This window comes from Drosophila ficusphila, unplaced genomic scaffold (genome assembly GCF_018152265.1).
Source record: "Drosophila ficusphila isolate 14025-0441.05 unplaced genomic scaffold, ASM1815226v1 contig_197, whole genome shotgun sequence".
Lineage (NCBI taxonomy): Eukaryota > Metazoa > Arthropoda > Insecta > Diptera > Drosophilidae > Drosophila > Drosophila ficusphila.
This window is the reverse complement of record NW_025064091.1, coordinates 7,383,864-7,407,782: the sequence shown is the minus strand read 5'-3', so window position 1 is coordinate 7,407,782 and position 23,919 is coordinate 7,383,864. Positions and strand designations below refer to the sequence as shown.

At 41.3% G+C, this 23,919-nt stretch overlaps 7 protein-coding genes across 8 annotated transcripts in view; 4 read left to right on the top strand and 3 right to left on the bottom strand.

Moving 5' to 3' along the window:
- The window catches only part of LOC108098115, a 34,863-nt gene extending 34,690 nt beyond the window's left edge, over positions 1 to 173 (bottom strand). Inside the window, 1 exon segment of the mRNA XM_017200830.2 lies at positions 40 to 173. The gene's annotated coding sequence lies outside the window, so the exon portion shown is untranslated.
- Positions 174 to 4,058: 3,885 nt separating this feature from the next.
- Positions 4,059 to 5,709, top strand: LOC108098061 (ketimine reductase mu-crystallin). Its single transcript, XM_017200749.1, has 3 exons — positions 4,059 to 5,185; positions 5,245 to 5,442; positions 5,552 to 5,709. Exons 1-3 carry the CDS (start codon positions 4,390 to 4,392, stop codon positions 5,623 to 5,625), a joined length of 1,068 nt encoding a protein of 355 aa, XP_017056238.1. The 5' UTR covers positions 4,059 to 4,389; the 3' UTR covers positions 5,626 to 5,709.
- LOC108098058 (GATOR complex protein NPRL2) lies at positions 5,656 to 7,258 on the bottom strand. Its single transcript, XM_017200746.1, has 3 exons — positions 6,955 to 7,258; positions 6,382 to 6,888; positions 5,656 to 6,308 (listed from the first exon to the last, which is right to left on the bottom strand). Exons 1-3 carry the CDS (start codon positions 7,141 to 7,143, stop codon positions 5,754 to 5,756), a joined length of 1,251 nt encoding a protein of 416 aa, XP_017056235.1. The 5' UTR covers positions 7,144 to 7,258; the 3' UTR covers positions 5,656 to 5,753.
- A 78-nt stretch (positions 7,259 to 7,336) lies between these two features.
- LOC108098062 (DNA-directed RNA polymerase III subunit RPC9) lies at positions 7,337 to 8,256 on the top strand. Its single transcript, XM_017200751.1, has 4 exons — positions 7,337 to 7,415; positions 7,485 to 7,599; positions 7,664 to 7,816; positions 7,872 to 8,256. The coding sequence occupies exons 1-4, from the start codon at positions 7,408 to 7,410 to the stop codon at positions 8,229 to 8,231; spliced, it is 636 nt and encodes a 211-aa protein (XP_017056240.1). The 5' UTR covers positions 7,337 to 7,407; the 3' UTR covers positions 8,232 to 8,256.
- LOC108098063 (density-regulated protein homolog) lies at positions 8,248 to 9,208 on the bottom strand. The gene is made up of 3 exons (XM_017200752.1): positions 8,967 to 9,208; positions 8,644 to 8,905; positions 8,248 to 8,501 (listed from the first exon to the last, which is right to left on the bottom strand). The coding sequence occupies exons 1-3, from the start codon at positions 9,084 to 9,086 to the stop codon at positions 8,314 to 8,316; spliced, it is 570 nt and encodes a 189-aa protein (XP_017056241.1). The 5' UTR covers positions 9,087 to 9,208; the 3' UTR covers positions 8,248 to 8,313.
- A 204-nt stretch (positions 9,209 to 9,412) lies between these two features.
- On the top strand, positions 9,413 to 11,166 carry LOC108098060. Of its 2 annotated transcripts, none has more exons than XM_017200747.2 (3): positions 9,413 to 9,504; positions 9,648 to 10,166; positions 10,230 to 11,166. In XM_017200747.2, exons 2-3 carry the CDS (start codon positions 9,693 to 9,695, stop codon positions 10,842 to 10,844), a joined length of 1,089 nt encoding a protein of 362 aa, XP_017056236.1. In that variant the 5' UTR covers positions 9,413 to 9,504; positions 9,648 to 9,692; the 3' UTR covers positions 10,845 to 11,166. The 2 variants fall into 2 exon arrangements, with proteins under 2 accessions (XP_017056236.1, XP_017056237.1); XM_017200748.2 differs by having other exon boundaries at positions 9,454 to 9,575.
- A 238-nt stretch (positions 11,167 to 11,404) lies between these two features.
- LOC108097874 lies at positions 11,405 to 13,142 on the top strand. Its single transcript, XM_017200410.1, has 4 exons — positions 11,405 to 11,470; positions 11,857 to 11,946; positions 12,021 to 12,383; positions 12,550 to 13,142. Exons 1-4 carry the CDS (start codon positions 11,405 to 11,407, stop codon positions 12,700 to 12,702), a joined length of 672 nt encoding a protein of 223 aa, XP_017055899.1. The 3' UTR covers positions 12,703 to 13,142.
- The last annotated feature ends 10,777 nt before the right edge of the window (positions 13,143 to 23,919 follow it).

The following is a 23,919-nucleotide window of genomic DNA, read 5'->3' as shown; positions in this document are numbered from 1 at the left end:
AGGTAAAAACTCAGCGCTGTGGAAAAAAATGTGATTTACCCGCAAATAAAAAGTGATAAATTTGATCAACTCATAAGTCACTCCACTTCACACCCGCTAACTTTTTGAACGGTTCGCCTGCCCTTTTTGGCCAGGCTAAAAGCGAGAAGAGGAAGTTCGTCAGCTCTGGCCGAAAGCGAAACACTGACTGACTGGCTGATAAAAACGGCGGCCCGTCTGGAAGCAAAGTCGAGCCAAAAAAGTCCCAGAGACGAAGAAAACCGATGCCCAAGCGATCGTGGCCGAAACGACTGAAAGCCAACGGAACGGCTGAAAGCCAAGTTAGTGGAAACGAAACACGGCTCAAAGCCTCGCAGAAACAGGGGAAACTGGTGGGGAAAATATGCTAATCATAGGCCTCTGAAATATTAGGCCCTGGATTATTCAGTGGGCGTTCGAAAGGGGCAGCTAAAATAAGTCGGGCAGTGAAGTTGAAGTGTAGCAATTGCAGTCATGAAGACTCATTAAGGGCCACCGCATAAATTTTGAGGCCTGTAACTAAATATTATTATTGCTATATTGCTACGATTTAAGGTATTTACGAAGTTCTATTGCAGTTATTTATTGCTAAACTTCGATAGGAATGTGGGTCGGACTTTTCATAAAGACTAAATTTAATGTTTTTTCCAAGTAAATGAAATAAAAATTAATTAAGCTGTAAAAAAATGGGTAATATCAATTGTTATACAATACAGAATCACTTTCCCGCTACCACTTGCTGTATTTTAATTAGATGTCATTTCGGTTTCGTTTGATTCTGGCATTTTTATGCTCTATGCAAAGTGCACAGACGGAAGTTGTAAAAAACTAAACAAAAATGTTGTAAAAAACCAGAAAAAAAACGGGGAAAATAAAAAACCAATAATCGAAATCATTAGACAAAGCGAACCAAGCCAATGGTTGCAATGAGTCCGACAACAATAACAAGAAATAATACTTGCCGATCGAATCTAATTGGTGGAGCGGGGTTTGGGGAGTCAACTGAGAAGGGGGGAAGGGGGGAGGGGGGGGAGGGAAGGGTAACGGGCAGCTCGGTGAAGTCCATTGGGTGCGGCGCCAACGCTAAACATAACGGCACAATTATAGTCGTCGTCAGATATGTGCACACATATAACTCAGCACTGAAAAAAAAATCAATCACGAATATCCTTAATTTCTTTAAATAAAAACTCTATTACTTTAAATAAGTATACAAATAAATATTTATTATTAACAACATTATAAATTAATATTTGTCTCTTTCATTTTGAGTTATAAAGATAAAAATTAGTACTTTTTAAAAATTACTCAACAGTAAGAATCAATATTTTTGATATTCACATTTTTAAAACTTACTTGTTTTCTCAAAAGTGTGCTTAGGTAATTATTTGATTATATTTTTTAAATATTTAAAGCAAAAATTAGGGCCATACATTTGAGTAATCCTTACCAAACTGGCAAACATAATGTTGTAAACCAAATGTAAGGACTTCCATTGCAGTGAATTTCTTCGCGTGCATTTCAACGGTAACAGTGTGCATATGTATATTATAATTTAACAATTTTTTCCATACCATTTTTCTATCTTTTTTGCCACATTCTCCAAGGACAAACAACATTTTAGTGAGCGACGACGTCGCCGGCGGCTAACGGCACAAACCCATTCCAAGATTGATCTACAAAATACGAAACTTCAGCTCAGAGTTTTTCGCGTTGCCGACTTTCCTTTTTCTAACCTACGAGCGATTACCAATGTGTGTGTGTGTGTGTGTGTGTGTTTGCATCTGTATTAGCCAAGTGTGCGGGCGCGCACTAAAACAATAACAAAAAACCGAAACAAAAATAAAAACACAAACTAAGCAAAAATAAGGCAGTAAAAAATTAAAATCCAGCTCCGCGAAGAAAAGGTGTGGCAACGTTCTGTTTCTGTGTGTGGTTAGTAGAGTATTGCTTTGCTTTTGATATTGCCGTTGCTATTACTATTACTATTACTATAACTATTACAGTTACCGTTAGAGTTACAGTTACAGTTACAATTTCAAAAGCCGCCAGCCAAAATGGCATAAATAAAAAACTTTGGCTTTTCAGCCACTTCGAATGCAAAACTTCAGAAACTCAGTGACTTTGTTATATGATTTCAAAACTATTTATTAGAAAATTTGTTTAATATTATTAAATTCTATAATTTAGAATTTCAAGATCTACTCCTCTTTTTTCCCTGTACTTAAAATATATTTCTGAAGAGATCCAATTATGGTAACCTTTATTTCTTGCCATCGAAATACATATCCTTTCAGCCCAATCAACTTCTCTCATGAATTGGCCAATAAACTCAATCAGAGTTCGCCTCGTCATTGTGTTGGGTGCTTAATTTATGCTAACCGAGGCAAAATCCTTTTTGGCCATTAAATTTTGGCGCTTGCCAAATCGTTCAGCCATTTATTCAAAGCGTCGGCGACAATTCACTTTTCGGATATGGATTCTTGGGATTGGAATCGAAAACAGAATCGGGGCGTTTTTTTCAACAGGCTGGCGATGGTTTTTGCGCAATGCCAAAATTTATGGCCAGACACTTACTCGCCAGCAAGGTCAGAACACTTAGAAGTGGTGCTGCCGGTGGTGCGATTGGTGGTTCGCGAAGTTCTGGCGGTGCCACCGGCGCCCCGATTCCAGGAGTAGTGGGGCATGCAACAGGTCGCCTATCCAAACCAGGAGCCGCTCCAATGAGTCAGCAGCCGCAGCAGCTCGACTTTGATTTGTGGCACTCCGGGGCGAATATAAATCAGCCAGCAACTGCACATTCCCAAGGCCGCTGCCACACAACCACAACTGAAGGCTCCGGACCCACCCGAAGCCCAAGCCCATGCACTGGAAAAAAATGGTGCATACCCCTGTTAAAAACCCTGTAAAGAGTTAAAAACACTATAGTTTTAGTGGTTTAGTGGCCAAGTAGGAACCAAACACTGTTATGACCACATTTAACGAGTCCAATCACTTTTAAAAAATTAAATGATTTTTGGCCAATTTCAGCATTTTTAACATCATATTTTTTTAAGAAAATCTGATCAATTTCAACAATTTTAAGTGTGAATGCCATCGGATTCGAAATTGTATTACAAATTCAACAATGTATGCTATTCCACATTTGGAAGAGTACTTCCTCAGATATTTAAAAAAAAAATGGGTTTTTTAAAGCAATTTTATATAGTTTTGGGAAAAACAAATTTTCGCATTTTTGGTACGGGGTAACATCATCATATGACATTCTATATTTGGAACATTACTTACCGAGATAGAGGAAAAAACGAACGGAGTAATACAAATTCGTAAAAAATGAATATAGAATTCCCTGGTTTTTTCTGCTGGTGCATGAAAAGCCATGGAAAAGCCAGGCAAAGGTCAAGTCAAGTGAAATTGGCCGGGCACAAAAGCGAGAAAGCAGGCGGCGGAGGCGAACAGTGAAGAAATTATGTCAAAATTTGAATTAGCGTCTGGGAAAATGGGGGAAGACAATGGCGGGGCATAAATTAATTTTTCCTATCAGCTGCAGCCGCAGAAAAGTGCATTCGCTTTTCACTTTCGTGTCGGCGTTGAGGTTTGAATTGGATTGGATTGGACTTGGGCTGTGGCTCAGTTTCCAGCTGTTTGCGAGAATTATTTTGAGCGCGATAAAGCCGTTGACAGAAGCGGTTTCCCTTTTTCGCACTGCGGTTTCGCCCTTGGCGTGCGGTGAAAATGCATTTTCCCAGACGCGCCGAAGAATGGGGAAAACTGCATTAGAAATGAGGAAAAACAGTCGCCCGTGAAAATTGCTTTTCGGTTGGGTTTTTCCCGCTTTGAGGTTCCTTTTTGCTTCTTTGCGGTGGGTTTGTGCTTCTCGGTTTTCCTGTTTAAAATTTGAAACTTTATTTTGTATTTACCTGTTTGAATCTTGCCGCTTTCTATCGCATCGTCAATCGAATGGGATTTCGATATGATTTTAATGTACGTAACGGTATTTTTTAGTTAATTTTTTTATAATTATACACAGCGCAGCCAGAATTTAAACGGAAACAAGTTGCTTTTTGTTTAATTACCTTAAAGAAAAAATGTTGGAATAAAGTAGTGGCGAAAATCGGCAAATGCATCGTAAATCTTTAAAATAAAAAGAAATCTTGTTTGTGTAATAACTAACTTGCTAACTTCTTCCGATAAGAACTAGCATCACTAGCCAGCTGATCTTTGATCATTACCATGATTAACCAATACATTCCAATTCTCTAATAAACTAAACTAAAGGGAAAAAATAACATTTTAAATTAATTTTGTGACTTAAAAACTAATAAATAATTAACTACGATCAGAACGAAAGTAGCTTAAATTTGAACAATAATGAGCTCCGATTCGCCAGTTTATTATAACGCGGATGCAGTGCGTCGTGTTCTCACCTGGCCGCTGGTCAATGAAGCCGTTGAATCGGCGCTGGTTGCCATAGTTAAGCCACAGGATGAGGAGGAATCGTCCTTTGCAATCCAACCGAAAAGGAGTTTCACCCCCTGTGGTAGTAACTCCGGAAAGATTCTCTTAACCATGCCCGCCTTCGTGGGAAACTACAGTCTGGGATCGGGATCCAAATCCCCAGAGGGGAAACCAACTCCTTGCTCCACTCTGGCCTGCAAGTTGGTGACCTCCTTCAGTAAGAATCCCCAGCGGGATCCGCCGCTGCCCAGCATCCATGCCCATGTCCTCCTATTCGACAATCAGACGGGTCAGCTATCGGCCATTATGGAGGGCACCGATTTGACCACCTGGCGCACGGTTTCCGCCTCGCTGGTGGCCACCAAACATCTGTACTTCCGTCGCTTTGGCTCGCAGGCGGAGTCAGAAAGGGAAATCAACGTGGCCATCGTGGGCTGCGGCGTCCAAGGGCAACTACATGCCGCCGCCTTTTGTGCCAACTTCCGGGTGAAGCAACTAAACCTCTTCAATCGCACGGCGACGAAGGCCCAAGAATTGGCAGAGAAACTGCGGCAGGAACTGGACGGCAGAAGTGAGACTCTAATAACAGTATGCCAAAGTGCGAAGGAAGCTTGCCAGGTGGCCGATGTCATCTGTATTGCCACGTACTCCAAGGAGCCGCTCATCCATTTTGACTACCTAAAAAGCCAACAAGGCGTTCACATCAATGGTGAGGCTGGGAATATATTTTTGATCAAAGATATTTTATGAATTCCCCTTCAATATTAGCTGTGGGTGCTGGCGAAGTCCACTTTTCTGAGGTGGCTCCTGATATTTACCACCAAGCTAAGGTCTATGTAGACTGCTATTCCAATGCCGAGGCCGAATTGGTAGGTCTTCCAGCTCCGATCACCGCTGAATTGGGAGCCATTGTTCTCAATAGGAACTATCCCGCGAAGGCAGACATCACTATTTTTCAATCCATGGGTGAGATTTAAAATTAAGTTTAAATTCACTTCATTGGCAGTTATCTCTGTCGGTTTCGTAACACAAATTGTTTCGATATGGTTTAGTTAGAAATTATTGTTTTTCTTAGGCATGGCTTCGGAGGATGCCTGTGTGGCTCAGGCGGTTCAGAATGCCATTCTCTCCAGCCCCGGAGGTTCCTGATTGCTTCAAACCATTCAAACCACCGTCCTCTTAACCGTTCATGTATATATATGTGTATATAAAAAGCTATTGGAAACATAACAATCGGTTTGCCTACAAACTACAACAAACTGACTTCTCCTCCGTCGTCACTTCCAGATCACAGTCACATTCGTGTCTTTCTCGATGTCCCGCTCAATTGTGCAGGGCGAAAGGCCCGTCTTGCAGCAGATTTCGTCGAAGCTGATCAGCCCGGTGTACATCTTCTGCCGCCCAGAAGGCACTGAGCCCGTAAACACCGGGTACTTGTGGATACAGCGGATGAATCGGTGCTGCAGCCCGAAGATCACCATGCGTCGCTCGTCGATGTTGTGGTTCTGCGGGCATAATCGCTGGCAAATGGCGCGCAGGGTGACGCCGTGGGTCATCGAGGCGTAGAACTGAAAGATGCGCTGCACACTCGGCAGAGTTTTGTCCGGACGCAAGGCTACGTATTTTCGACAGGCGCCGCTTAGCGCCGCACTCTGTATGAGATGCTTTAGGTTTTGCGTCATATAAACATTGCTGTATTTAAGGATTGGCAGCAGCTGCACAACGCCATAGTAGACAAGGTTTTGTATGCAGGACTTGACCAGGTCCGTTTCCACATCCGCCTCTGCAGCGATCCGGGCAACGTGATTGATTCCGTTGATATAAGGCAGGATCTGGAGCGTGAAATGATCCATTAAATTTGTACGATAGAAAATTTGTTACATGAAATCTAAATGTATTCCTTACCTGCTGTGTGGTGAGGTCCCAGTTATCCAACGGAGCATCGCGTAGGTTGGCCAACAGCAGCGGTACCATGTGATCCTTGACCGGAGGCGGATCTGGTTTGTGCATGACAATCTTTAGGTAGATGGTATTGTCGCCCTCGACAATCGTGGCCACCTTGCGTTCGTTGAGGTCGCGCAGCACTGTCTCAAAGATTTTCTGCAAACGGCGCTTGTCGTCCTCGCGCGACAGGAAGCAGGACTCCTCCTCCATCATGATAAGGTACTCGGACAGCTTCTTGACCACCGGTTCGTACTGGACGCTCCTGGCGCGCGAATCGCAGACGAAGCAAAGGTTAAATAAGAAGGCGTTGCGGGCGTACTTCTGCTGATCCTGAATGCCCACCGGATAGCCGACGATCTTCACGTCCATTGCGTTAACGGTGAGGATGCAGCGCTGCAAATGCTGCTTCGGTATGATGTACACATTGATGGCATCGAACACATCCTTGGATATGTAGTTATCAGGGACCTTCGAAAGTGTTGGGTAATCTAATCAGACTTTGTTGGCTGGTGATGTTTCTGGGAGCGGGCTCACCTGGCAACTAATCTTGCAGCCCGCCGTGGCATCGAACTCGCTCAAGAAGATGCATCGGATTTTGCCCTCCGCGCTACTATGTGCTCCTCCGCCGGCCCCTCTACCAGCGCCAGATCCACCCGTTCCGTTGGTGACCACGCCCGCCGTTGGAGTCGCCGACGCTGCAGCCTCGTTTGTGTGGGAATGCATGCTGTCCACTGGTTCCAGGTATCACCGTATCTGCATCCTCCGCATCCGAATTCACATCCAATTCCAAAGGCACCTTATTCCGCTTAACAGCAGCTGGAAAGATAACAGTGGCGGAATTTGCTGTTAAACAACAGAAAAAGGCCTCCTAGTAGTATGACCGTTGCCCGCCAAAGGGGTGACGAAAAAATATACCGACAAGATTAAATACTGGTGTATTTCAGCGCCCGACATAAGGTCATACCAAAACAAAGTTGCCGATCTAAAATGGAAACGTGAGAGCTATTATCTATAATTTCCCTTTAAGTAGTTAATATAAACTTCTTATTATGGCTTATACTCAGGATCAATCCAACCTTCTCGTATCTCACCAATCTGGAGGTGATGCAGATTCTGCAGAAGATCAAGAGCACCAAAAAGAAGTTTGGAATGCGGAACTTGGCCACAGTTACCTACGAGGCATGTTTACCTTTGTCGCATACACCCGATTGATGGAAAAATAACCATGACTTGGACTCCACAGGCTCTACAGTATCTAGAGGAGTCACCCTGCAAAACCCAAACACGCGAGCACATCGTAAACTATGTAAAAGACCTTTCCTCCTACCGACTCAAATCCCACGAAGTTCTGCAAATGATTAACGATCCGCCGACAAGTGCCCTTCACACGCAGTTGGTAAGGATAAGCTGATAGCAATAAATCTTGTAGTATTCTACTCAATTCCATTTAGCTTATCGACGATAGTAAGGCTCCGCTTACCGATGAGGAGAACGAGAAGATTATCCAGCTGAGCTACAAGCATTTTCATGGCGGTGAATCGAAGGATGCTAAAGAGACAGCCAAAGAAACTTCTGCTGAAAAGCCTGCAGAAAAAACAGCTAAGACAACAGGAAAGCAATCTGGAAAGCGAGCTGCTCAGGCCAAGGAAACTCAGGCAACTCTGACCAAGACTAAATCAGCAGAAGATGCCAAACCAGCGGAAGAAACTCCCTCAGCTGAGGACACAACTTCCGCCATTCAAATGGTAGTCCAATCCAATCTAGTGGCACCCAAGGCGGAAGGGAAAGGGCCTGGGGAACAGGCAACATAATAAAACATATTCATAATACGTTTAACGTTTCATATTTTTATTTTTGATGCAGCATATAAAATAAGCTAAGAAATTAAATTATTTATGTTCGCTTCTGATCGCCCAAATCCTCGATGACGTCCTCGTCGATCTCGGCCCACTTTTCGGGTATGACATCAAACAAGTCATCCTTGACGTCACCCTGGATAACAATCTCATCGTCGCCGGTAACCGAAGAACCGCAGGCGAACTTTGTGCCAAAGAACTTGGCGGCCACTTTGAGATCAATGTCTGAAAGGGGAAAGAAATCATAGATGATAATATAATATTATATATAATAAACGGCTAAATACAATTGATTAATTGTGCGTTGAGTTTTAAGGATTTGTGATTATAAAACGGAACCGGTTTTTGTACTGCCAATAATACCCACCGAAAGTGCTCAATCCTGTGACCACGGTCACGGACTTCTTTTTGCCACGTGCAGCACGTGAGACACAGATGCGCTTGGGCACGTCCTCCTTCTTCTTAACACGCAGCAGTCCTTTGCCGCCGCGCTTTTGGCGCTTCTTGTCGTCATCCGTTCCATCGGCGGCGGCAGCCTCCTCCTCGATTTTTAGACGTTCGAAATCATCCGGCATGTTGCGCTCCAGCCATTCCTTGCATTTCTCGTACTCCGGGTAATACTCGCAGTACTGTGCATGAAAAATGCATATAGAATAAATGGAATTTCCACTTGGCTTTCAATTTGCTCACCTCAATGGGCATCGTGCAGTGGCCGCAGTACTTCATCTGGATCGGATAGGTGACGCCCTCACGCGGACCCACCTGCAGGCGGTCAGCGACGCTGTTTGTGCCCACGTCCTCATTTGTCATTGCGGATCGGATTGACTGGCTAGGGACGTTTGGTTTAAATTGATTAATAAATTACTTGCTGGATACGCAGGACGACAGATGATTTTCGCACAGCACACTCGCAGCCAGTGTTGTAAGGTGCCGTTTGGATTCGGTGGCAAAAATGCAGCTCACAAAATATACCGAAACGTCGGCATTTTTTCGTAGCGTATTTAGCAATTAGTTATTGTTTTATTAATGTCTATTCTTCTATGATTCAAAGAAGTTAGGCAATTTAAATATTAATAAGGCTTTTTTTGAAATAACTTAATATACAATTAAAAACTATCGCTATGATAAATACCACATGTAGCTGTAAATGCAGCGCTTACCAACATTGTTCATGAGGCAGCGTTTAAATGTTTATGTTTTTGCCGGTTATAAGCGCTATTCCAAATAAGTAAGCAAAGTAGGCTAATATTAGTTTCATCTCTGAACGAACACGAGCCCAGCAGTTCCATTTGTTGTTTCGTAAGGTCAACAACTCAAATTTCACACAACGCTTAGTAATACCTATTATATATTTCTTATCTTTTGCAATAGTTTACACCAAAATTTAGTTCGCTCGAGAACCGAGTGAGTGATTTTATGGCAACAGACAAAACACCAATCCAGGGTGCCTCAGTGCTCCACAAGACTAAGAAGCGACTCTCGAAGAAGCGGGACAAGCCTTCTCCAAAACCGTGGAGAACTGGCTCTAGTTTGCTTCAACGAGGCCTTCGTCGATTGGCTGGCGCCGAGCAGAGCGTTCAAAAGCGACCACGTCGTGATCAGGAGAAACAAATGGATCCAAAGCGGAGTCCCCTGTGGATGTTGGGCCTGCTTCTCATCATTTGCGCAGGACTTTGCCTGTGCCTGCAGCTTGATGAAAACTCGCCGACTATCGGTGGATTCCTGGAGAGCTACAAGAACCAGTACCATTCCATCGTCAACAATCGGGAGAACTACTGCGAGCGCGCGCAGCGACTAGGCAACATGGCCATTCAGGCCAGGCACCACGTATTCCACCAGGATCTGGCATTGGAACAGCTGGAGCAGGCACTGGAAAACACCACCCACCAGGTAACTTTGGATTGCCTTACAGCTATTGCATACTAAGTCATAGTTTTCGATTAACTTAACCAGATCATCGCTTTGGTGGGATCCTCTGGCGTGGGAAAGAGCCTCACGGCGAGTGTGTTGCGCAATCACTTTCCCTGGCCGGAGAACGTAAAGACCCTCTCGTGGGACACAGCTCGTCCGTTGCGTCGTGTGCAGAGCATGCTCCCCAATCTCGTTCATTGCGGCCAGAACCTCATTCTGATTGACAACATGACACCCAAGGATGCACAGGATGTGCAAGAAATTCACGAGCTTATAAGGGCGCGCGAGGAGATTTCCAATGGCACACAGCAGCCGCATATGAAGCAGTTGACTGTGGTGATTATGTTCAGTGTGAACCGCTTGCAGTCCGACGAGGCCTTTAAGGCGGATATGAAGAGCCTGAAGCAGCTGCCACACGCCCATGTGATTGCCTATGCCCCTCTAGAACCCATCCATCTGCTCGACTGCATCCGCAGGGAAGCGAGTATTGAGGGTCTGCAACTGGATGATGAGATCGTGGAGGAAATTCTCAGAGGAAGCGACCCTAGCTTTTCCGGTTGCAAACCCATTCGTGCTAAGGTTTTGCTTTACGGAAAGCGAGCCATAGAAAGCGATAATACGGACCAGAAATTAGAGCCCGGAAATTCGACAGACTGATTCAAGACTAGCAACACGCCAAGGTGTTTTATTTAGAAGTAATTTAAACTATGTTTAGTCCAAGCAAAAGACAATCCTCGAAACAACACGTGATGAATTGTAAGAGAATTTAGAAAAAGATGTTAGGTTAGGTTTCGCAGAGATTTTGCAGGGAGTCTGGCACTGTAATTATCCTGTTTTTTGCACACTTAGTAATGTTAATGTAAATGTCCAGCTTAAGCTTTAGTTTTCTGTGTAAGTGCAACAAATATGAAATTGTAAATTAAGCGTTCGAAAGACCGAAAAAAATAAAGTGCTCAAGACCTGAAGGTTATAAATGTAATTGGTTGAGTTGTTTAAGTGGAAGGTTTCTACTTCACCACTAAGTGACTTTAAGTGCATCCCAAAAAGTATGCTGTGGTGCCAGAGCTCTTCACTCCACTCCCAGGTTATAAAAAATAAGCTGTGGACACGCGTGCTGCTGTTCTTGCTTTATGGCCATTGCGAAGAGGCTCTCCGTTATCGGATAACTTGGATAGCGGGCGTCGTGTGGCGGACCGGATTAATATTTTACGGCAGCCATGGCCTACAAACAGAATCGGCGAACCAAGCCCCAGTCGGTCGGTCGGTCGGTTGTCCAGGGTCAAGTGCGTTTGCTTTGTTTTTATTGGCTACGCGCACTCGTTGTCCCGCAGGCGCACACGACGTATGCGTGATGTAGGCGTACATGGGTGTTCCATTGAGACGACGACCCACTTCCGGACGAATCCCCGCGCTCCGACCTTCCGGATTACGCCCGCCGAATGTTGATTTCCCCATTTGTTATTTTCAGTGTGCTCCGTTTTTTTTTTTCGATTATTTTCGCCTTTTTGAGGGTGCCTACGATCGGTGAATCTGAATGGCATTTTAAAGTATCTGCATCGGCAATTATACAGAATATGTACAAGTTAATTTGGCAATTAGTTCAACAATACGAATGGCGTTGGCTAATTGGCCGGCAATTAGTCGAGGGCGCTATAAATTGTTGCACTAGCCGGAGAGTCTGGAACACCACGAAATGGAGAAGTGGGTCAGCTGGAGATTTGGCCTGCTCTGCGGCCTGCAATTACTGCAAGGAATTCGGGTATGTTTTGCGTTTAATCCTGAGTCATTATTGTTTTCAGAGAGGACTTTCTATTTAATTATAATTTTTTTTAGAGCCTCAACTACGAGATAATCGTCGATGAAAAGACCTTAAAAGTCCAATGCGATCCACAGGATGACAAGGGAAATATCCCATTTAACCAGATTTTTGATGTAAGCAATCTAACCTTCGACATGGCCGATGATCTGGAAACTTTATACTTTAACGGCGATGTGAGAGTATTGATTGACCTGCCAAAGGGTCCGATCACAATGCAGGCTGATTTATTTCGCTGGGAACGAGGCCAGTGGCTCCAAACTCCTCTTGCCCAAAAACGGAATGACTTGTGCAAGGCTTTGAATAATCCGCTGGAGGTTTGGCGTCCATTCGTCATTAAAGTTCCCAAAAGTCAAAGGAAATGTCCGCCTAACAAGGGGGTGAGTAAAAAAAATATTCTGTGCAATTTTAGGAAAAGGTTTTACACAGGAATCTCCTTTTCTCTGTAAATATGTTCCATTTAAAATATTACTTAAATTCAAGCAATTACTTTAATCTTTCATTGATTTTGTTTTATTTATATTTAATTTTTTTTGGTATCTTTAGCATATTTACACGCTGAGCAACACGACCAACCATGGGTTCGTGCCGCACATGCCGCGTGTTGACATCGCCGGTGACCTGAAGGCCGTTATCCATCTGAGCACCGGGAACATAAAGACCTGTACCACGGTCTACCTCACGGTGTATACCAGTTGAGGAGAAAGGAGAGACGAAGGGGTGGAGTGGACTGGAGCAGTGGAGGAGTGGACCCTGACAGTGGAGGAGAGGTTCGCGAGGAGATCCCTCTATTTGCCTAGTTTATAGTATGCGGCTGCTCTGTTTTTATGGCCTGATTTGGTGGTGTTTGCTCGGCTTCAATGGCGCGTCCCACTGTTTATGGCTCCCAACTAAATGATTGTCAAATAAAGCGAAATATTTCATATTCATGCACTCGAAACAGAAACACAGAATCCGAATGCCAGAAGTGCTTACTTGAATTTATTTTGTTCACTTTGTTAGTTTTTCGTTTTTTGGTTATTTTTGGTGGCGCTGGCGATAAGCCACCTTAGCTGGAAATGGGAACTTAGCCCAGTAATCGTAATCCCCTTCTGGTATTTGCCGAAGGATCAGATGCGGCGCCATCCCCAGATCACAGCCACCAGTCAGCAGTCACCAGCAGTCACCCCCACGTCCACGTCCACGTCCACCGCCGAATTCACTGAACTCATTCGCAATTGCGCGTGATGATTCGCCGGCATAAGGTGATTTCCCCTCCCCAAACTGACTTTGCAGATCTCGCGAAATTTACAATTTTTGCGAATTTGGGTTCAGCGGGTTCTCTTAATAAATGAATTGTTAAATGCACGTGGTGTGCAATTGTCATGTGAATCATTTGTGTGCTTCAAATTAAGCACTCTAGCTTGGCGCAGAAAGCGCTTGAGATATCGTTTGGTTAAAATAATTTATTCTTTTATCCTAAATCCTTGAACAATCCCATTAAGAAATGCGATTAAGTTGGCTCCATTCTAGTTATCGAACAAATATGTGGCAATACTACGTATATAGATGATGAAATATAACAACCTGCTGGAAGTTGTTAGCGAATAGTTTCCGCTTTCCATGAGATGTTATAGAATACGTGTGACTCTATTTGTTTTCTGGGCCGCTGTCTGTTTGCCTCGCGCCGTGTCGTAATACAATAAACAGCGATTAGCTGACGAAAGTCGAGTCACAACAAACGATAAATTCAAAATATAAAAAGTAATAAATCTGCACTCGACCCGACGTGTTCCACCTTTGTGCAAATTTATTTCTGAATGCTGATCTTTAAAATTCGCTAAAACGGAATTTAGAAACTAAAATTGACAAAAAATTCACTTTGACCTAAATTTGAATGTTGCAATACTCATCGAACTCGTTGTCTTCCATCGAATGATTGGATTTCAGACACCAGGTGAACATAATCTGTAGAAGGTTGCGTTAAATAAATATTAGTTCGATTAGTTAAAAATACTGCTGTATTATTATAATGCTGGCGTTTCTGTTTGCCTGGTGTCTAAAAAATCCCGCACACGCCCAACTTTCTCATTAAAACAATCAATTATTTCACTAGTTCATTTTTATTATCTTCAATACGTAATTCGATTTCTAAATAAATAATAAGTTAGTTTCTAATGTTAATAATGCTTGCCCGAAACTTAACCATGTTCTTTGGCTTCCAGCTGCCCTCGTTGATCGATGAATCAGAAAAGAGAAATAATAAATATATTTAAAAAGGACATATCTTAAGGAGCTACTGGTTCGTAGATATACACTTAACAATTTGGGAATTGGTGAAACTAATGATAACCAATGTACTCTTGTTTTGTTACCATATACCATCAGGTCATGGTTGTGGCGAAAAACAGGCAGAAGGACTGCTGCGGACTGCTCTCCCGACTCATCTGGAAATTAAAAAAATCTTATTAGTAGCCACCTACTATTCCATTCTGTACGCCTGGTACTTCAAAGTGAGTTTTGGCTGAATATGTTGGGTTTGGCCGAACGATTTCAACGAGACACTTAGTATGCCACTTTAAAATTAGAGAAAAATATTAGGTTTTTTGAACACATTTCTGCAATCCCAATTACTGGGTAAAAAAGAATTCGATAAAGATCGGAACAGTTGGTACAGCTGGCAGCATCCATACACGCTTGAGATTGGTCTAATGCGATTATAATTCCCTGGACTAGACTGACAAAATACAGTGCGGTTCGGCACTATAGAAACCTTATAAAATCATTACAGACTAATGTGAATATTAAGCTGGATTTTATTTTGGTCTCCCATTTTATTTCGCCGAAATAAAAACTATTGTAGTGAACTAGTTGATGTTGGGAAATATTAATTTAACTTATAGTCTTAAAATAAATACTATTTTCAACTGCATTACCATCCTGCACCGCGCTGTTTAAATGCAAATTTCAAGTCTATTGCTCCATGCAAAAGCAATAAAATCAGAATTCATATGCATCAATTATAATGTGTATAATAATGGTCACAGCTGATGTGAGCCGATCGAATGTGTTTACATCATAAAGAGCCGTATTAACTAACAAGTGACAAAGACCGCTTTGAACTGGTCTTGGCCCGATCGAACCGGAATCAAAGCCCAGAACTTTATCATATATAGGTTATAGCCCTTGGGTGTAAAAGCTCCCTGGTCATATTTTAGTTTTATTTCCTTTCTAGCAACAACTGGTCTCCCATTCATGCAAAACCATTTACTTCGCTCTATATTATTACGAGTGCACGTTAAAGCCTAATAGATATAACTCCCACCAATTACCAAAATAGACGACCAACGGTCGAGATCTTGAAAGCACGCATGCAGTTTAGGATTAATGTTAGTGTTTATATCAACAGTTAAATATTATATATATAGATACATATATATGTAAACTTATCTTTAGATGAATCTGTGTATAGAGCTGAAACCCCCATCCGCTCAGCTGTATCTTTCGGATTCGTGAGCGACATTTAATGCTTGCTCAACGCAGCGCTGACATTCTATTTATTTGCATTTCGTAACAATATTTTCTTGCTTCATTTTTTTTGTTTTGTTTCCTTTTTTCCATATATATTTACTTTACTTTTACTGTGAGTTATATAAATGCGATAACTAATGGCGCCTAATTCATGCAATTTAGCAGGCAGGTCCAGTGAGACATGCATATAACATATACTCGTGCATATAGAAGTGCGGATCTGAACGATGTGCACACAGGGCACTTGGCTACCGTTTCGTATATAACTCTATAAACTTTGTTTGCTCGCTAGTTCTGTTTATTTGCCTGTTTGCACTTCAAATTATTCTGTACTGTAGAGGGTGGCATGGCAAATAATTAAAACCCAGAGATGTTTATGTTTTCCATTGCGAAATAATGAAAAAAAAACTATTTGTTTGCCTAAGCAATTTCTAGTTTTAGTGGCTGATTAACGGCCAGTTATTCTGTAAGCCATAAAAAAGGATTATTTTTGCATCTTTTGACAAAAACAGGTAGCTTATCGAGTGTAATTAAAATCAGCAAATACTGACATAACTCATACGCCATGTAGGCAAAGTAAAATAGGCAATAAAGTTGGTTTGTTTCGGAATATTATTTTTATAGCCAGTAAACACACATTTCCCCGGTTGATTATCCTCGCCGTTCGTTTCTATTTCATCGTGCCGAAATATTAATTTGCCATTTAATTGAAACACATTGAAGATGCGGGCGGAGAGGGCAACGTAATTTCTTGAGAATTCCCCATCGAGGGCATTCAGCCCATGGGGTTCGCTACTCCATCATCATTTCCTGCTCTCTGACGTTGCACTTTTGCCTGTTACATCTGTGCCTGTTACATCTGCTCTCCAAAAAAAAAAAAAAAACCCAACCCAGCCAAGCACCCAACCACCCAACCACCCACTCTCATTTGATTAAATAAAGAAACAGCATTTAATCAAAATGAGAAGAGCAAACACGCAGAGTACACACTGTAGGCCATTCGTCGTCGTCGTTCGCATTTCGTTTATTAAGCAAATAAAAAAATGCGAAGAGTATTAAATTAATTAAATAAATAATATTTTCAGGAACAAATAAATAAATAACACATTTTATTGCGCAAAAAGGCAAACTTGTGAATGTGGAAACGACACGCAAACGGAAGATTCGTTTTTCAATGGTCTGGAAAACGTTTAAGATAGCTGAAAAAAACCTCTCATTAATTATCGCAATCATGCATTTTATTTTGTTATTTAATAGATTTTTGATCCAGTTCTGCGTTTTCTTTTTGCCCTATAAAGATTATGAATATATTCACTTTAAACCGATTTAACTGCTTTCTAAGCCCTTGCATAATATACGTAACGAGAATTCCCAGAAAGTTACGGATTCCGGATCGGGGAGTACGGATCACGGATCACGTGACCCTGACTTCGACACGCTTCGCTGACTTGACTTTATTATTTGCCTAAACCATTTTCAATTAGTTGTATGCAATAATTGATAGATTAGCTAAATATGGCAATCATGCAAGCGCTTATGAAGGTTGTCAGACTTCAGAATTCAGAATACAGAACTCAGCGGACTGCCGGATTGCCGGATTGTCGGATTGGCAGAGACTCCCTTTGGGGTAATTTGTCCGTAATTACGGCCATCACCTAATTGCCCAGTTATCATTGTATAAACGGTACAGTGGATACGGATACGGATACAGCTACAGATACAGATGCAGATACAGATACAGATACATTTACAGGGAAGCCGATGCAATCCGATCGGCGATCATTTAGCCGGACTGAGATCACTGCAACTGCATCATGGCTGAGTGGAGCTCCCTGATTGATTGAGTAATTAGGAAGTGCAGAGATCCCTCATCCAAATCAGTAGTGAGATCAAATATCTGCGCTCAATTAGAATTCATTCCCAGCGCCAGATACTTTGTCTCAAATTCATAGAATTAGTTAACTGGTGCAAAAAATGCTAGTTAATGGTAATTTATTTAGATTGCAACCGAACAATCATTTCATATTATACATTGTAATGTTTTAAGTTCACGTTTTAGCTCTAACAAAATTATTTAGCAATTTATGTAATTCTGAGCTATTTTAATTTTCTGAACAAACTACTAATTTGCATAAGCGAATTTATTTTGCCTACATTTTTTTTTTATTCCTAATGATGATTCATCGAAACATATTTTATACTAATTAAGACCTAATGAATTCTTGTTCTTTGGTCTTTTTTTAATGAACTAAATTGATTGGAAACTCGTTTAAAATGATGCCAAAGAAACGCTTTTGATTTATGGGCAATAAACAAAATGTTTCCCTCTATCATTTTAAATTTGTATAGCTAGTTTTGGTGATTTTTCTAGGAATTTGCTTAGGAGTATCCGGTTATAACTTGCAAGGATAAGGAAGTGATTTTCACTCTCTTAATTCTCACTTGATTGCTTTTTTTTGGGGCGGTGTCGGCAGAAGGTTCGAGTATCGAAAGCGCTAAATTCACTTTTGTGGGCTTTGTCTCAAGGTGTTAAAGCAAATTGACTGCAGCCGGCTGGGCGTCACTTCTTAACCCGCCTAACCCGCTTAACCCCTGAAAACCAGGGGCCATACACACACCCACCGCCAGTCGCCAAAAGCCAGCCAAGCATGGCAAATAATAAAATGTAAGACGCTTGGCAAACAAAAAAATGGCCCCTCAAAAATGTCACATTTGCACAATTGATTAGCGGGGCGTTTACAGTGGCCCATAAAAGTTTTTGGATGCCGGGCGTTAAATTGCCATTTATGGCGGGGGATCTGCCGATTCTGGATGGCTAATCCCATAACTGGTTAAGTCTGGCGCCTAACGTCCCCGCAGCGAATTTTATTGAACCCTTATGAGATGATGATGAGATTTTCTAGCATTTACCCGCGAACCGCAAACATTTCGGCGGCGTTTTTATTTCGCGGTGGTGGAAAATTTTCGCCAAGTTCGCGGTTAATTAATATGCAATTAGAGGTCGATATCAATTTGCGCAATGTATGGCCAATAAACGGATTTTTATTGTTTGCATGACAACCTTTTTTTCAAATTTGTCTGTAAATTAGAGCAGAAAGAAATTTCGTTTAGCAGGCTGTACAAAGTATTTAGCTTTCCATTCAATGGAAAATATTTGTATAATTTTCAAAAAATATTTGATAACAAGTTGTTTATCAGCCAAAGTGGATTTTTCTGATGTTATGAATGGAGTAAAGAACACATAAAAAAAACCTTCATTCATCTCATAATAACATTATGTGGTCCAGCAAAGTATTTTATGTTTGTTTAAGCGGATTTTCCCGCCTTTCGATTCGCCAGAAAGATCAGAGATCGTGCATCCGACATGGTGGCCAGAGTAGAGCTGGGGAATAGTACTGGATCCAACTGGATTGCCCCCCTAATTGCCGCTGCCACCTGGCTACCGATCTGCTGAGGTAAGAATCGGATATAGACATTTCAATTGAATCGCGGCAGTCATTGGCAATTAACACTATGGACATACATTAAGCCCGGCAAGAATTTAATTGCCAGCCAGGCAATCACCTGTCTTAATTGATCTCTTTCCCCCGATATCTACGTACTCCCCGGATCGTAAGAGGAGAACGGAGAACGTATAGTGGATAATAGATAATAGATAGTGGATAGTGGATAGTGGAGAACTGAGAATCGTATCGAGATGGAAAGCGATCGGGGGTGCGGCTTTTGGGTCTCAGGAATGCCACAGCTTTGGTCTCCAATCAAAGCCAACTCTGTAACAGGTTCACAGCAAATAAAAGCAAATAAGAAAAATATATACCACTAGCACGGCTTTAAAATACTTTACAAATTATAATATTAACAATTATAAATAATTTTGTTAGAATTATGTATACATATCTATAAATAATATTCTACAAAAATTGCAAATATATTTAGGTATATAAATCAACATAATTAAGGTTGTGAAAAAGTAAAGCCAACCAATTTTGTATCAATTACTTCGATTTGGCAGAGTATAACATTTCGTAAGCCACTAAAAGCCTCTTGGTGTTCTTTGAAAACATTTACAACGTAATTAATTAGCAGAGGCAATTAAGAGTTGGAATGCGATTCGGAGGGGTGAGAAATGGAATGACAGATGAAAGTGGCAGATGTTGAGAATGTGAAAGGATTGGAGAGATGGGGAGAAAGTCATTTGATGCAATTACCACTTGGATAATCCGCAAAGAATGTTCCGAATGAAAAAAAACCCAAGTGCAAATTTGTTGTTAATATTTTCTTGGCTCGTTGTGCGGCTGATTTATTGCATTGATCTGACGACCCTGCTAATCATGAGTGGCAATATCGTATTCTTGCTAAACTTTGTCGCAAGGTTGTTCTTTGACAGAATGCATTCCACTTGGATCGATTGACAGAGTCTTGGAACCTGTATCGACCAGTTCTGCCTGGCTTCCTTTTCTCTGTTACACGACCGCCGAATAGGGTGGACCCTGTTAGTTTCCCACTACTCATACATGACCATAAAAATGATAAAGGTGCAACATGTCGTATGCGTGATTTGCTTTGAACTTGCAATAAGTGCTAAACATAAACATAATATAATACAATATAAATAAAAGAAGGCGACTTTTACAACGTTTTGTCAATCAAAATGTAAAATAATAAAAAACTTTATGAGGACCACAGGTCGTATGACTCGTCATCTGATAAATTACTTTTGTACGTTAAAAACATAGAACATAATTAAAAAACTAAATAAAAAAAAGTAGGAGACAGTTACAACTTTTTGCCAATCAAAATATAAAATATTATGCTTAGAGCGTACAACATTTTCTGGGGACAACAGGTCGTATGATTAATAATTTCATAAATTACTCCCTTAGAATTTATATAATTTTTTCTTTGGTTCTCCCTAACGCGTCTGTCGTTCGCTCCCTCTCGTTCCAACCCCGTAGTGCTCTCTCTTTCGCTGGCCGTTGCAGAAACGTGCGGCTAACCCAAGGCCAATTGGCAAATTGAAAGCGGAGTCGGCGTTCTAATTGGAAACCACTTACAAGCGCCGCCCGACTGCAAAAAATCACTTAGATAAATAACAGAAAAAGGTAAATAACATATTAAAAAAAAAATAAAACAAAAATAACGAAAACGAAATAAAAAACAGGAACTGCGAGCAGGGGTTGTGCGGATCAAGAAACTGGCAACCCTGAGAATCCGACCACGACACTCTTGTCAGCCGGTTCCACCGATGATAATAATATGCCATTATGCCATATGCCATATGCTATATGCCATGTGCACGCATATTTCGCGAAAAACGCCGGTCGAAAAATCTATGCTTGTGCTTCCACTCCATCCATACATCCATCCATGCGACATGGACACTTTGGATTTCAAGCCACACATCTTATTAAATATTCTTTGTACGGCCGCTGCTCCTCAGGTTCTTTCGCACTGAAGTAAACAAATCGGTCAACGGGCAACGGACTCGGGCACGTTTTCGCCAAAAAACGAGAAAAGATGGGAATCAAGCAAGCCGAATACCATGTGCCCTTTCCGTAACAAACAAAATAATCAGCAATCATAATAAGCAAAGTTCATCAATATCAACAATATTCTTAAAGCAAAGAAATTTGTATGGCAATGAAAATATAAATTCATTCATTCATACATTTAAACATATTTTTACAGTCAGGATGTTTTCACCTTTAAATAAATGTTTTACGAAAATTCGTAAACTTCACTAATAATAATAATCATCATATTTCACTAGCAAATTCTTTTAATTTCAGTTACCCACTTAAGCCACTAAGCCAAATCGAAAGGCTCTTTGTAAGGGTATTGCCAAAAGATATAAAACACTCGTTCAAATAAAGCTTCCGCAATGGCAAGAAATGTTCGGCTCCTCTTATCGTTCACCAGATGGCCTTTTTGCCTTTTTTCGCTCAGTGATGGCGCTTCTTCTGTTGTCAGCGGGTTGGGCAATTTTTCATGAGATCTCAAAAACCCCGACGAGTTCGAAGAACTCCGAAATCGAAAACATAAACAAAATCCGAGACATATAAAAATTTGCAAGCAAAATGGCCGACAGGTTTGGCTCACATTATAAACTATTAGAAGCGGTTCAGCTCAACGACGTTGGCCAACTTCAACTCGGCCGACTGCAGAAGCAACAACAACAACAAAAACACTAGCCGAAAGAAAAAAACAAACAACAAAAACAAAAGCAACTAAGAGCAGCTGAGAAACAACAACAACAGCAAAAAAAAAAACAAAAAAAAAAGAGCTCGGATCACTGGTATTTTTAGTATGTGGCGCTGATTTACAAGGTGAACGGGTAAGGTAGCCAAGCCAGTTCAAAACCCCAGCGCGGGTCGCTTCACCGCCCCCTCTCCCCCCTCTATCTCCCTCTTCCTCTCCCTCTCCCCCTCCGCCAACCCCCTGCTCCTCTTGGCTCCACAACTCCCTCTTGGCACTTCAAACCCACCTGCTCAACGGCAAACATTTTGCTGGCGTTAATTTTCGGACAAAAAATTCCTTAACCGAAAAGAAAACCGATACGAACCGTTTGGGATTTTGTTTCCCAAATTCGATTGGAACTAGCTTTAATCTCTATTTCAATTCTGCTGTCATGATGATTCTCACCCACAATGGGAAATTATTAGCCAACTCATTATGGCCTTATCAACACGAGGGCAATTATCATCCATTGATTCTTATCGTTCAGCGACGTTATCACTTCGGCAGCGTGAGGTGAATGAGGTTTTCCCAAAATGTTTAATTGCCGGCAATCGAACCGACTATAAACAAACCTTATAGATATATTTGATTTGCAAAAAACTGTTTAATTGCTCAGCAGCAACGAAGCAGTGCTATCTATTTTCGTTTCCGGAAATTTCTAATAGTGTTTTGAAGGGCTCAGAGATAGCTATTTACTTATTTTTACGTATGGCTAGATTTATTTATTTTGTACTTTTCCTAAAAGCTGATAAAATGGCAGATTTACATTGTTAGTTAATTGTTTGGATTTTTTTTTCACATTATTTTTGTCGCGAGTCGTAAAGAGCATTTTATCGTTGCCGTCTGAGAAATTGATATCTTGTTTTCTAATTAATGACGTCTGCATTTCGTGGTGTTTTCGTTTTAAGGAATCACACGAACAAAACCAGACGAGCAGAAGCGCAGAGGCTAATTAATTAAGAAATAAAAATGCAACTTGAAATGCTTATCGAGGTAAGATTGCAAATTATTATTATTATCATCGAGCGACATTTGCTTCGGCAAATGGTGATTCATGCGAATAGATTGGCTAAATATCACAGGGGAAGCACCCCTGATGATCCAAAAGGCGAAGAGAACGAGAATTCGGATTCGGATTCGGATTTGTTCAAGATCATTCTCAGACATTATTTCCTAAAATCTAAAATTTATTTTCGCACATCATCCGCGAAGCTCGCAGCTCGTGCCAAGTGCTCAATTGAGGGTCTATATATAAACAATTATAAATAAGCAGCTTAGTCAACAATTATTTGCTTATTGTTCTAGGTAATTGTTGTGATATTTTCTGATTTCCCCTTTGATAAGAGACCCCCTTCAAAATATATGGTGCCTAGTAATTCAGAACTGCTTGTGAATAGGAGTGGGAAGTCCCTTGACCCGATCATGAATCCAGGGAATAGCAGGTCGTCCTTGGCCTTCACATACATATTTCTTCTTCCTCGCCCGAAACTCGTTTGCCTTGCAGTGTTTCAGGTCTTCCCTATGAATCGGGTTCACTTGATTTCATATCTGATTTGGCCCTACATTGTTCAAGGTACATACATTATACCCTTTCATCACTTCACATTCATTATGAAGGTTTACGTAGTTTAATCCTTCATTAAAATTCATTTATGGTATTATTGATTATATCGCATTATTAAATTTTCTTTATGTATTGAGTTTTATTACTTTTTTGATATCAACATTCACAGGAATCTGTATGCACAATTTTTAGAAAATAACATTATTTCAAAACCTCATAAACCTTTTAAAGGTGAATATGTGTTTTCTAGTTTTATGTTTCAATTGAAAAGGTTTAATAGTCATCTTAAAATATGTCCCATAATTATTTCAAAGTGCATTCCCGCTTCGTGGGGGTCACCCCAAGTGGTAACCTTCCTTTTTCGCTGCTCCCATTGCTGTCGCTTCTGTTGTTGCCACTGGATTGTTGATTGTTGATTGTTGAATGCTGTTTTTTTGGACGTGCTGCCACCGACGAAATTTCAATTGCGGCTCCCTCGCTGCTTTTATTGTAATTTATCGACTCGGATGCTACGTGAGTGTTATTGAAAATGGTCATTTCGCTGGCGATGCCCGTACCGTCGGCACCTCGACACCCCAGCACCTCTATACCTCCATTCCTCTATA